Below are 14,787 nucleotides of genomic sequence, written 5' to 3' on the forward strand. Positions count from 1 at the left end.
ATTGCAAATTGTCTCGAAATATCACTGCCTATAATCATGCTAACAGTTAATTTTAAGGTAAATAACCCCTTTAAGTATGATGTTGACAACATTATTCTAAGACAAATAATCAAATCAATGTGTGGTTGCTAGGGTAATTCAGGCCCTAGCAACCGGATTGCTGACATTACAAACTGCAGAGCTGCTGAATAAAAAGCTAAATAACTCCTAAAGCTCAAATAATAAAATGAAAACCAATTGCAAATTGTCTCAGAATATCACTCTCTACATCAGTGATCCCCGACCAGTAGCTCGTGAGCAACATGTTGCTCTCCAACCCCTTGGATGTTGCTCTCAGTGTCCTCAAACCAGGTGCTTATTTTTGAATTCCAGGCTTGGAAGCAAGTTTTAATTGTATAAATACTAAGTATAGTGCCAAGTAGAGCCTCCTATTGGCTGCCAGTCTACAAAGGGGCTACCAAATAGCCAATCAAAGCCCTTATTTGGCACCCCAAGGCACTTTTTCATGCTTGTGTTGCTCCCCAATCCTTTTTACATTTAAATGTGGCTCACGAGTAAAAAAAGGTTGGGGACCCCTGCTCTACATCATACTAAAAGTTAATTTAAAGGGAAACAACCCCTTTAACCACAGCTACTCTCAGTGTGATGTGCCCTATGGGTGTAGCATGAATAGGAGACTTGCTCTCAGCATGACATCCTCTATTCGTACATCATGAGTAGCTGATCTGTAGTTGCTGTCACTCTGTGTGCGAGACACCCCTGTGTGAACTTGAGTTGGTAGATGTGATCACTGTCCGTGTGAGACTTGCCTGTGGGTATATTATGAGCCGGAGACTCGCGGCTTAAAGTGGCCATACATGGGCAGATTAAAGCTGCCTATATCTGTCCTTTAGGGTCAGGGCACACGGGCAGATTTGCTTGACAACAAATCTCTTCTTCAGGGCAACTAATCTCCCTGAACTGCCTTCCCGCCAGCTAAAATGTAAATCGCCAGCGGGATGGCACTCGGAGCTATTCGTTTTCTGAAGTTGCCTCACAAAGGAAACTTAGGGCAACTTCAGAAAACAAAGCGCTCTGAGTGTCACCCCGTCTGCGTTTTACATTCTAGCCGGCAGGAGGCAGTTTGGGGAGCAGTAACGTAACCCCTCTGTACACTATTTTTTGCCGGAGCTGCCGGGGGGCCCTGAGGGGGTGCGTGCCCTGGCCCAATCGCACCCCCTGCTCCAACGGTAGTTATGCCACTGTTGGGGAGATTAGTCGCCCCAAAGTAGAGGCGATTTGTCGCCGGGCAACTAATCTCCCAGAGTCTGCCTGTGTGCCCTGAACCTTAGACTGATTCAGCAGCTTATCTGGCATTCCGACGGTTCTCCCCGATCAATATCAGGCCAGATATCGATCGTGCAGGTTAGATTTTTCTTTGCAATCAAGGACTGCACTGGCTAAATGATGTGGTCCTTGTCCTGCCGGCGCCCATTTCCTACGATATTATCCGATCGTTTGGCCACCATTGGTGGCATATCGGGTTAATATCTGCTTGTTTTGGAGACCTTGCCAAACGAGTGGATCTTATCGTGTATGGCCATCTTTAGGGTAGAACTCCATGGGCGACTTTCAACGTGATACCGTCCGTTCCCACTCGCTGAGACTAATTGCAGTCATCATGTCAGATGCACCGGATCTTAGGTAAGTAATAGGAATGTCAAATGTTGTCGCTGTGTGCATCCAACACGACTGTCGGATGAAGACACAACATGCAGCGTTCGCATCAGACAGTCATGTCAGATGCACGCAGCGACAACATCCAACATTCCTATTCCTTTAGATTCTGCAAAATGCGATAACCTCCGATCCGACTCGCTGGGACTAATCGCAGGCGTCATGTCGGATTCGGCGGAATCTCAGGTTGGTGATAGGAATGTCGGATGTTGTCGCTGCGTGCATCCGTCACGACACGACTGTCGGATGAATATGCAAAATGCAGCGTTCGCAACCGACAGTCGACCTTAGATTCGACGCATCCGACATGGCGACTGCGTTTAGTCTCAGCACGTCGGAACTGATGGTATCGAATTGAAAGTCACCCGTGGAGTTCTACCCTTAGGGTAAGGTCACACTGCGAGATTCGGGGAGATTTAGTCGCCCGGCGACTAATAGCCTCTTCTTTGGGGCGACTAATCTCCCCGAACTGCTTTCCCCTGCCTTCCGCCTGCTAGAACGAATAATCGCCAGTGGCATGGCACTCTTCTATAATTGATTTAAAAAAGCTGCTGGCAGATCAGTAATTAAGGCATAGATTCTGAATGGTTACAATTTTGCAACATTCAGTTGATACATTTCTCAGCAGCATCTCTGGAGTATTAGCAACTATTGTATCAATTCTAACAGTTGCCTTTAATGAAACTCAGGGATTCTGCTCAGCAGGGACAAAGATAAGAAATGTATCAGCTAAATGTATCCATTTAGAACAGTTTACAGGGTCCGCGACCCTCCATTCCTAGAGCTGCTTTATAAGGTGAAAAATGACACTTAACACTTAAGTATTACAAAAACAGTCACACAGAAAACATGAAGAAAGTAGAAAGGACCCATGTATATTAAAGGGGTTGTTCACGTATTCGGATATTCAGAGGCAATTTGCCATTGGTTTTTGTTTTTTATTTACAGGTTTTTTTTTGGTTTTTTTTTTTACTTACAAAGCTTTTTTTAGCAGCTTTTCAGTTTGCTATTTCAGCCATCGGGTTGCCAGGTCCCAAATTACCTTAGCAACTATGCACTGATTTGAATGAGAGACTGGAATAGGAGAGGCCTGAATAGAACAATCGGTAATAAAAAGTAGCAATAACATTGATTTCTGCATGAAGCTGGTAAGAGGCCAGGCTAGCTATGTCATGCAATAATGCCAAAACCCCTCCTTGTATGATTGACAGCCATGAAGTTAACCCTGTATATTGTCCACCCAAGATCTGTCCTGAACTACAACTCACAATGTACTTGTTGCCTGGGTCACTCAGGAGGTCTGCAGTTTGGAATCTCTTATTAAGAAGATCATTGGGTGGGAATATTTGGATATATTTAGGCTGTTCGCCTATTAAAATCATGGTGTTGAGAATGGGAGTCTGATTGTGACTTGTCCAGTTTTGATCAGGAATATTCCTTTTATAGGAAACACATAATGCATGTGCATGTTGTCCGGTAACCAATTGTTTGGCCAAATTAGTTAAAACTCACCTTGTTTGTTGCCAAATGAACAACTGTCTGTGCAGAACTGCAGATGCAGGCAAGGAAAGTTTTATGTGAACAATTAATTCATGCTTTTCTTTAAAGGGGTGGTTCACCTTTAAAAATTAACTTTTAGTATGTTTTAGAATGACTGATTCAAAGCAACTTGGTCTTCATTTTTTTTTTTTTTTTATAGTTTTTGCATTACTTTGAAGTCTTCTTCTGATTCTTTCCAGCTTTCAAATGGGGGTCACTGACCCCATCTTAAAAAAAAAAAACAAATACTCTGTAAGAGTACAAATTTATAGGGATGCACCGAATCCACTATTTTGGATTCAGCCAAATCCTTTGTGAAAGATTCGGCCGAATACCCAACCGAATCCGAACCCTAATTTGCATTTGCAAATCAGTGAGGGGGAGGGAAAAAGAAAGGCATGCACGAAGTGTGCGGCAGAAAAGTCTTTTGCTTCCATGTTTTGTGACGAAAAGTCACATGATTTTAAGGATTGGTTCGGCCAGGCACAAGGATTCGCCTGGCCGAATACCGAACCGAATCCTGGATTCGGTGCATCCCTACAAATTTATTGTCATTGCTACTTTTTATTACTCATATTTTCTATTCAGGCCTCTCTTATTCATATTCCAGTCTCTTATTTAAATCAATGCATGGTTGCTAGGGTCATATGGACCATAGCAACCAGATTGCTGACATTTCAAACTGGAGAGCTGCTGAATAAAAAGCTAAATAACTCAGAAACCACAAATAATAAAAAATGAAAACCAATTGTAAAATGCCTCAGAATATCACTCCCTACATCATAAATGAACCCCTTTAAAATATTGCTCCTCCAAGTAGGATTCGGCTGTTTAAAGTGCCAGTGCATTGCCTTTACTAATAGCATGGGTCAGACAAAGTTTATCCGATACATGGCACAACACCAGTTCATTTGTTTGTTTGTTTTTTTATTTGTCATTTATAAAAACCCTGGAAAGCCACCCCAAGAGAGAGCTCTTTTTACGAAGTGCAGCAGATATTCGGATATCCTCCCCATGCCAAACAAGCTAACGTTCCACCCCAGCTGCAGCAGCTGAGCACAACACGGGCCAGAATCTGAGGTGCAGCGATGGGGAGCAGAAGTTCTCCCGGGGAGCATTTCATTCCAATTGTTCTGAAAGAGTCATCCTAGAAACTACCAATATGCCCTCTGCTTCCAGTGCGATCACTGGAAAAGCATGTTTGTGCCTGAAATGAATGTCATTTCCAACAGAGTACAGGAGTGTTGGAAAAAAATATTTATTTTCATTCTAAAATATAGACCCTATTGTCTTTGCATAGGGAAGTATCATCAAAAGTTGTGTGAAATGTGTCAATTCACCTTTTTAGTATAGTAGACTGTGCTATTTTGAAACAATTTGCAATTTGTAATCTTTTTTTTTTTTTGTTCTGCAGTCTCCAGTCCTGGCATTTTAGCAGCTATCTGGTTGCTAGGGTAGAGTGACAACAGGAACGTATGAAGCAAACCCAGCTTGGTGCACAAAGATAGGGTTTGGCAACATCCATTATCGTTGAAAGAGAAATTCACCCGCACACAAGGTTTCTGTTTGGAGGACAAGCCCTTGCCATTTAATAATGCAGAAGTGCAACATTTTGGGGCCACACCCCTTTATCAGGCATGCCCCTGATAAAGCCCCGAAAAGTTGCACTTCTGTATTATTAAACGGCATGGGCTTGTCCTGCAAACAGAAACCTTGTGTGCCGGTGAATTTCTCTCTTGCTAGGGTACAGTTTACCCTAGCAACCAGGCCAAGGTGTGAGTGAGAGACTACATTATGCATAGGAGAGGATCTGAATAAAAAGTAACAATTAAATTGTAGCCTCACTCATGAACAATCATATTTTTGGCTGTCCAAATCGGTTACCCCACCCCTCCTCTGCATTTGATGGCTGGAAACCAATAACAAAAAAAAAAAAAAGTATAAAAAATGAAGACCAGTTGAAAAGTTGCCAAGAATAGTACCTTCTGTAATATATTAAACGTGGGAGTGAATTCCCCTTTTAGACCTGATCCCTTTCTCCCATAAAGCAGCAGTTTTGTCATGCTTTTTGGCAAAGATTCTAATTATCTTTAGAACAGAGCAGTCTGTCAATGTGGTCACAATGTAGTTGAATACATTGATTATATAAGATGCTCGACAAGGAGTTACAGGTATGGGACCTGTGATCCAAATAAGAGGTCTTTCCGTAATTTAGATCTCCATACCTTTAGTCTACTAAAAACTAAAAAAAAAATAACGTAAGCATTATTTAAACCCAATAGGCTGGTTTTGCCTCCAATAATGATTAATTATATCTTAGTTGGGATCAAGTACAAGCTACTGTTTTATTATTACAGAGAAAAAGGCAATTCTTTTTAAGTATTTGAATTATTTGATGACGGTGCAGTGTGTGGGAGACGGCCTTCCCGTAATTCGGAGCTTTCTGGATAACAGTTTTCCAGATATCTGATCTAAAACCTGTACTAATATGCTCCTACACCTTGGGGAAGATGATGCAGACATATTCTATAACTGTGCACAATTAAGACCCCTCTGTCGTTTGTTGCTCTTGGGCCCTCAGCCTCCCCTTTGTCTGCGGTCTCTATTCTTATGTCTCTGGTCAAACTAAATCCATTGCAGTTCTTAGTAACTGTTTTCCCCCCTTGCAAGATGAGTGAAGTGTTAACTGGCAGTGCTTCTCTGAACTGATGGAACGTATCAATTAACTAGAAGAGTTCTGCACTCTATTGTAGGAAAAATATATCAAGTGATACTTCCCCTTTAAATCTGAGAGTGTATAATCTTTAAAACCTAGACCAAGTTCTTATAATCCGTGACTGGGATAGTTCTGGTTTAAGAAGAAGTTGTAAAATTTCTGCGGTTAATAACTGGGGAAACAACTTCCTTGATCTGCTGCTCTTTATAGAAAGTAGTTCCTTCATCAGGGATGGTTCCTGTATTGAGGTGCTTCCCAATATGCTTTTACATTCTTTTTTCCCTTTCTACTGGAAGGGGACATCTTCCTTATTGATCACCACAATGTGCATTCCTGTTATCTTTATATAATCAGTAAAGACTATGATTCAAATAGCCATTCAGGGTGTGATGTTATACTGTAGATGTGAGACAATACAACTGGCTTCCTAAATGGAGAGATGTTATTTCTGTGTGTACTGGGAAGGGAGTGTGACTGTGGGATAGCAGGTATAGTAGGGAGAGATGATGTCTATAGTAACAGTGGATAATAGTCTCTGGGAAGGGAGTGTGACTGTGGGATAACAGGTATAGTAGGGAGAGATGGTGCCTATAGTAACAGTGGGATAATAGTCTCTGGGAAGGGAGTGTGACTGTGGGATAGCAGGTATAGTAGGAAGAGATGGTGTCTATAGTAACAGTGGGATAATAGTCTCTGGGAAGGGACTGTGACTGTGGGATAGCAGGTATAGTAGGGAGAGATGGTACCTATAGTAACAGTGGATAATAGTCTCTGGGAAGGGAGTGTGACTGTGGGATAGCAGGTATAGTAGGGAGAGATGGTGCCTATAGTAACAGTGGATAATAGTCTCTGGGAAGGGAGTGTGACTGTGGGATAGCAGGTATAGTAGGGAGAGATGGTGCCTATAGTAACATTGGATAATAGTCTCTGGGAAGGGAGTGTGACTGTGGGACAGCAGGTATAGTAGGGAGAGATGGTGTCTATAGTAACAGTGGATAATAGTCTCTGGGAAGGGAGTGTGACTGTGGGATAGCAGGTATAGTAGGGAGAGATGGTGTCTATAGTAACAGTGGATAATAGTCTCTGGGAAGGGAGTATGACTGACTGTGGGATAGCAGGTATAGTAGGGAGAGATGGTGCCTATAGTAACAGTGGATAATAGTCTCTGGGAAGGGAGAGTGACTGTGGGATAGCAGGTATAGTAGGGAGAGATGGTGTCTATAGTAACAGTGGGATAATAGTCTCTGGGAAGGGAGTGTGACTGTGGGATAACAGGTATAGTAGAGAGAGACGGTGCCTATAGTAGCAGTGGGGATTTTATACTTGCTAAGTATTGTAAACCATAATTTATCTCTGAAGAACTGGATTGTACCAGACTTTGTAAATGAGTTTGCCTTGAGAGCCTGGTAACATTTTTGTTAAATATGCACTTACATTAGTTCCTCTTCTTCATTTTATTTCTTCTCTGCCTCATTTGAAGTACTGAGAAGCAAACTTAAATTAAGATGAAAGAAGATATTTGCTTTGGAAGGAAATGCCTTATTGGAAATGTGTACATTACCATAAATATTGTTGTTACTTTCAAGGCAACTCATCCTGCAACTAAACGCATTATTCCAGCTAGTGCTGACGAATGGCAACAAATTAATATTGTATCAATAGATTGTTATTCACTTTCCTCACATATCATATCCGGAAACTGTTTCCATTCTGTCCCAAGGGAAGTGGACTCCCAGGAGATTTATCTGTCAGTAACCTTGGTATCCCGTCCTTATGGCGTTGGTCTGAGAAGGGTTAATGGACGCAGGCCCCAGGTTTATTCTGCTTTCTTTTTGTACATTTTTTTGCGTAATTCTTCTCTCAAAATCCCCGAGAAATTTTGTGAATACAGATGGGAGGAAGTTCCTTTCATCTCACAGCCATAATTTTAACTATTATGATGTAACTAAATAAATGATATATGGCCTCTTTAACAAGGATGTCTAATACCTGATTCATTTCTAACCTACAGTGGTGGTATAGTTTGCCTTTAAAGGGGGTGGTTCCTGATCTAAATCTACCAGCACCCAGACTCCCTTTCAGGGTGCTGAGAGCTGTAGTTCAAGTAATGTAGAGGGCAGAAAATTGCCTTTACTTGGTGTATATAACAGAAAATTTTCAAACTTTCTCTCTATCTATCTCTATCTATCTATCTATATATCTATATATAGCAAACAAGGAAAAGTTGTGCTCACCACTAATTTTTAAAACCATTAGGCGGGGGTGCAATGAGGCTGTGACCACAAAATACATATAGACACATACAAGAGTCCTCTGCACTCAACCCATTATCAATATATTTAAGACAGAGACATTTTGTGCACACTGCTACTAAAAAATGCCTAGGTTATCGAAGAGACCCTAATTTGAGGGATGTCCTTGTGAAAAGTGATCCTGTTAATTCTTACAAAAATCAAAAAATTGAGACATCCTGGTTGCCTGCAACTAAAAAACTGGGATGTTATAAATGTCCCATGTGTCTGTCTTGCCGATATATGACACCAGGTGAAAGGTTTGTTCACCCAAAAACAGGGCATAGATTTAAAATCCGACATCATATTACATGTACAACCACTCATGTTTAATTACCTACCCCTGCGGGTTGGCATATGTCGGCAAGATAGACTTAGGGGCATATTTATCAAGGGTCGAATTTCGAAGTAGAAAAAGCTTTGAAATTCGATCATTGAATTGGAATACTTCGACTTCGAATATCGAAGTCAGAGTTTTATTTTACATCAAATTTGACCATTTGCAGTCGAAGCAAAATCGTTCATCGAATTTGACCATTTGCAGTCGAAGCAAAATCGTTCAAATGATTCAAAGTTTTTCATCCATCGATCGAACAATTATTCTTCGACTTCCAAAAACTTAGAAAAATGCTCTGGAAGGTCCCCGTAGGCTAACATAGCACTTCGGCAGGTTTAATTTGGCGAAGTAATGAAGTCAAAGTTTTTCTAAAGAGACAGTACTTCGATTATCGAATGGTCGAATATTTGAACTATATTACTTTGAATCAAAGTCGTAGTATCCTATTCGATGGTCGAAGTATCCAAAAAATTACTTCAAATTTTTTTACTTCGAAAATTCCCTCGAATTCACTTCGACCCTTGATAAATCTGCCCCTTAATTTTAAGATTCCATATGGATGCTCATCGATCGGCTATTAATACATCTTACAGGGATCAGAACACTACCAAATCTGTGGCGAAACATTTTCTAGAGGCAGGACATAGGCTACCCATGTTTAAATATATAGCAATTGATCATGTATCTATGCCCAAAAAATTAGGGGTGTGAAGGGCAAAACATTTTGTGACAAAAAGTCACAAAATTTCCCTTCCCGCCCCTAATTTGCATATGCAAATTAGGATTTGTTTCAGTCAGTCAGAAGGATTTGGCAGAAAAAGGCGAATCCCGAACCGAATCCTGGATTCGGTGCATCACTAATTCAAATCAATGCATGGTTGCTAGGGTAATAGGGGACAGACCCCCAAAGGAGTTAGAAGGTACCCTGAAAAGAACCTGCACTTCCAGGTCTTGCATATTGGGGGCCTGGAGATTTATTTTTGCTCTGAGTCCTCGGTAGAGGTCAGGTCGCACCCATACGCTACTAATATATACAAATTTAAATTTCGGATCGTTCCAGTGACAAGGGAGTGGCGTAAAGGCGATGCTGCACTCATTGTTAATGAAGGCGGTTAAGCACTCGTTCCAAGGCTGCGCTCATCCATAAAAATAAAAGGGAACTTGACGTTCCTTCTTTGATGAGCCTGACGGGCAACAATAAGAGACGGAGAAAACTAATTAAGTTTTTTTTGCAGAAGTTGATGAAATGGCACGGGTCCAGCACCGCTCACTGGGGGGCGGAAGTTTTTCGTTGGGAAGAAAGCTGACAAGACTATTTCATCTGGGACGTTTTCCCCCTGTTTTTTTGTTATGGTGGCACAAGCTGTGAGTTGAGGACCCCCCCCCCCCCAAAAAAAAAAGATTCCAAAAATATGAGCTCATTTGAAAAAGGCTGACCTACTTTTCTCTAGAGGCATCGGTTCCATGCTTATGTGCTGCAATTAAATCCCTCGGAGGGGAAAAGCTTCTGTTTGGATGAATTTAGTTGAAGTCTTTATTTATAATCTCATTGAAAAGTGTAGTACCCCTTTAAGTTAGCCTTTAGTATATTATACAATCTCCTTTTATTAACAGCTTTTCAATTGACCTTCATTTTTTATTCTTATTTTTAGAATAATTTACCTCTTTCCAGCTTCCAATTTAAAATGGTCTCTTGTTAGGAATCCCTGACCCCAGAAGCTAATAAAAAAAAAAAACTATTACTTTATTATTGAATTGTTAACTTTTATTCCGTATTCTTCTGTTCAGGCACCTCTCCTATTCATTTTGACTAGTCTCTTCTGCTTTTGTTAAGATATAAGGGCTAATAAAAGCCAGAAAAACTTCATGCCTGGTCTAGTTACCTATAGCAACCAATTGGATGTTGGTTTTAAAATAGGTGACCAGTGAAGTGGAGGCACCAACTAATTGTACAACAGTCCAACTTTAAATATAAGGGAAAAATCTCAGAGTTCCAATATTTACAATTAGAGCATGAAGGTGTGAGATTCCCAAAAATCCAAACAATACTATTTAAAAAATACAAAAACATTTATTAAGACATGAAATAAAAAGCCTAACGCATTTCGTGCCTGTTGGGGCACTTTCTCATAGGCTCGGTCAGTAAATGCTGTGAGCTGATTGGTTGCTATGAACTCACTTCTTTGTTTTGACACTGGCAGGTTGGGCTGCAAGAATGGACAAATAGATAGTGATGAGCGAATTTATTCTGCAGCCGAAATTCCGAATTTCGCCAGGTGCGAATTCTTTCGTGAAACTGCAGCAAAAGGTCACAAAGACAAAAACGCCAATAAGAAAAATTCTATTCGAATTTTTCAAAAAATTCTGATTCGATTTTCATCATACTCTGGCCCCTTTAAAAACTCAAATTTGACTATTCGCCACCTAAAACCTTCCGAACTGCTGTTTAAGTCAATGGGAGAGGTCCAGGGATCACTTTGGAGATGTTTGCAGCCTTCCTGACATTCAAGTTTTTTTTTGGAGAAAAAACTCGAATCGAGTTGGATCTAATTCAATTAGAGTTTTCGGGTCTCTTCAATTTGTCCCACTTAAAAAAAATAAAAATTTAGATTTTAATCATTTCTATTGGTCGAATTTCAAATTCATGGGAGTTTTAAAAAAAAAACAAAAAAAAAACAACTAATTTCGACCCTTGATAAATATGCCTCTAATTATACACTGCAAATATATCAATAATATGCAAATTATGCTGTTTTTAAAAATGATGTTGTTGTTTTCTCTTCTAGTTGTGGCCTTCCTTGTGGCTTTCCATCAGAACAAGCAGCTGATTGGGGACAGGGGACTGCTGCCCTGCAAGCTCTACCTGAAGAACATCAAGCAGTACTTTGGAGGCAAGATAGGTCTGGAGGCTGTCAGCCATGCACCCACACTTCTCTGGCTCTTGGACTGGTCTCGCATGGACACGCACTTGGATAACATCGCTTTGGTTGGTCTTGCCATCTCTTTCTTCATCCTTGTGACCGGCTGCTCAAATATGATTTTCATGGTTACACTATGGATCCTGTACCACTCTCTGGTGGCCGTCGGACAGATCTGGTAAGTAAGATATGCCTGTTCATAGATAGGCTAGCTTCCTCCCTCATACTTAGAAAATTCCATTTTCATTTTGGGTGTATCTTGCCGTGCTATGTTACTTTTTTTTTTTAACCGAAAATTAATTTTCTCTGGGCCCGTTGGCTAATAATTGCTATTGTTAAAAGTACAACATGATTTATTATTACATTGTTTAATGCAAGGGAGTTTTTCCTATTTGTATTCTAGACTAGAGCTCCAACCATTGTCGAGCTCCCAGCATCCTCAAGCTACAGGCTAGACTATATTGATTGCAAAGCCTTTTTTTTTTTTTGCCTTGGGACCTGTTTGTTCCACTTTAAAGGAGACATATAGGATAAATTAATTAACTAATTTTGTAGGCAATTGTAATATATGGTGTTGCTGGTGCTAAAAATTAATATTATCTTTAAAAATAGCCCCTTTATTGGAGCTCCCTATAGATGTTCTCTGGTCCCTGTCTGTGTTTTAAATGAGGGGTGGGCGTGTCCTAACGGTCCCTGTCAGAAGCACAGTAGGAGGGGGACAGCCAATCACAGCCCTGCAGTCACAGACAGGCTTCAGTTCCCTATCAGGTCCTGCTAACTGCTGATTGGTTCCTGTCCTACAATACAGTGAGCTGAGAGCCGCCCGCTCCCCTGCACAGCCTGGGAATTCAGGGAGCAGGGAGGGATAATGAGGGTTTTTGCAGAAATATTCAATAAATCAGCCTGAAACTTTACTTTTTTAAAGACAATTCTTCTATATCTAAATGAGTATAATGCACTGGTAGATTATTATTTTTTAAACAAAATGTCTCCTTTAAAACCCTGACTTAGAAAGCACCAAGTTGTCCCCATTACTGCATAGGGGAGTCCCATAAACATGTAGAAATATGAGAAGCCCACCCATATGCACCATACGTTCACCTTTTAGTTAACCTTTTATTATGTTATAGTATGATCAAATCTAAGCAACCTTTTAATCCGGATCCTAATTTACATATGCAAATTAAGGGTGGGGAGGGAAATTGTGTGACTTTTTGTCACAAGACAAAGAAGTTAAAAAAAAGTTTCCCCCTTCCCACCCCTAATTTGCATATGCAAATTAGGATTCGGTTCGGTATTTGCCCGAATCTTTTGCAAAGCATTCAGGGTTCGCCAAATCCAAAATAGTGGATTCGGTGCATCCCTAATTCAAATCAATACATGATTGCTAGGGTAATTTGGACCTGAGCAACCAGATTGCTGAAACTGCAAACTGGAGAGCTGCTGAATAAAAAGCTAAATAACTCAAAAACCACAAATAATAATAAAATGAAAACCAATTGCAAATTGTCTCAGAAAATCACTCTCTACATCATACTAATAGTTAATTTAGAGGTGAACAACCCCTTTAATGCCAACCCGTGGGGATATTATCTGTACGGGTATTTCTATTCACCAAAGGTTGATGATGTTGCAGCTTTTGATTCATTCTTTAGAGTTGGAAAAAATTCAGCATGCCAAATGCCCAAATCTATTTTGCCGCATGATTTAGGATTATAACTAGGGATGCACTGAATCCAGTATTTGGGATTTGGGCAGGATACAGCCTTTTTCAGCAGGATTTGGCTGAATCGAATCTGAATCCAAATTTGCATATGCACGTGAATTTTTGTTACAAAACAAGGAAGTAAAAAATGTTTTCCTCTTCCTACCCCTAATTTGCACATGCAAATTAGGAATTTGGTTCAGTATTTGGCCAAATCTTTCGCAAAGTATTCTGGGGTTTGGCCGAATCCAAAAATAGTGGATTTGGCGCATCCCTAATTCTAACATGCATGGATCCCTTGCATTCCGCTCTCTCTGTACTGCCTGTTATTCTGATACCTGTTTGCTTTTTTGGGAAACTCAGAATTCTAGTTGCTATAATATTACCGTGGTTGTTGCCAGTAAGAACCACAAAATGTAATGCTGGTAGCTTGAGAGCAAGAAACAGGCACCGAGATACATTTTAACACCTCATTATAACTCCGAATATAAACAAAAACAATCCCAGTAAGTAGATGTCCCTCCCCTCTCCTGACCATGGATCTCTGCCGGAGAACGTTCTGTTTGTGCTGCTGATGTCATCTGGTGACTCTGTTTTTCCACCACTAATAAGAATATTTTAGGAAACCCTACAACAGGCTTTGCTGCTAGACTGTACCAAGAGCTTGACCGTTAGAGATATCACTCCAAAAGATATTGAATGTCCCCAACCTGCCCAGTAGTGGTGTGTGGGCCAGCCTGAGGCCCACGGGATTAGCCCGACTTGCACGTATATTTTGTGGGTCACGGGTGGGTTCGGGTTGAGCTCTTCTACCACTCTCCCTGCCCACAACCATACTCTGCCAGCTTTCATCTCCAGCAGCCTTTAGTTATAGGCACATATACTGTAAATGACGTGGGTCTATAAATTGAGGTGCCAGCTGGTTTTGGGTCTGGTGTAGGAGGGTTAGGTTGATCGAATGCTAGAAGATGGGTATACATTGGCATTCAACCATTTTTGGCTGAAAGTATAGTGTGTTGGACAGAGGTAGCAGCAGCAGTAGGCACGTTGCATTGTAGGGACCCAGCTCCAGGATCCGCAGCTTGTGGGCAGGCAGCCAGCAGCCTTGAGGACCGGCCAGGAATCCGCAATTTATCTTTCCTTATGTGAAGGTAGAGCTGTGATTGGCTCCCTACATCCATTTGTTCTTTTGGGGAAGGCCCATTAGGACATGTTCACTGCTCATTTCTAACACAGACAGAGACCAGAGAGGATCTATAGCCCCCCTCCATTTAATGGTGTAGTTTTCTAAAGTAACAATTTTTAGCCAGTTTTATTTAATTTATTATGTTATGGGCAGTGGTGTAACAAAAATTCGGAAGGGCCTGACGCGCACCCAAGCTCTGTTCTATACCCACATATCTCTTTCACAACGTGCTCACATATTTTTACATATACAGAGCCTGCAGAGGGGGGATTTTTGTGCAACAGACCCCACGGTCTGGCCCCCCCCCCTGTCCTCCAGGCCCCCCCCACGGGATTTGCTGTTTCTTTAGTTACACCACTGTTTAAGGGTGATATAAAGG

The 14,787-nt window shown here is 41.0% G+C and overlaps 1 protein-coding gene across 2 annotated transcripts in view; it reads left to right on the forward strand.

The window, feature by feature from the left end:
* Nucleotides 1-14,787, forward strand: part of lmf1.L (lipase maturation factor 1 L homeolog) — a 221,404-nt gene that overhangs the window by 1,939 nt on the left and 204,678 nt on the right. For both annotated transcript variants that reach the window (XM_041577426.1, XM_018236594.2), the window contains exon 2: nucleotides 11,386-11,695. In XM_041577426.1, coding sequence (XP_041433360.1) covers nucleotides 11,386-11,695 — 310 coding nt within the window. The remainder of the gene's footprint in view (nucleotides 1-11,385; nucleotides 11,696-14,787) is intronic.

This window comes from Xenopus laevis, chromosome 9_10L, assembly GCF_017654675.1.
Source record: "Xenopus laevis strain J_2021 chromosome 9_10L, Xenopus_laevis_v10.1, whole genome shotgun sequence".
Lineage (NCBI taxonomy): Eukaryota > Metazoa > Chordata > Amphibia > Anura > Pipidae > Xenopus > Xenopus laevis.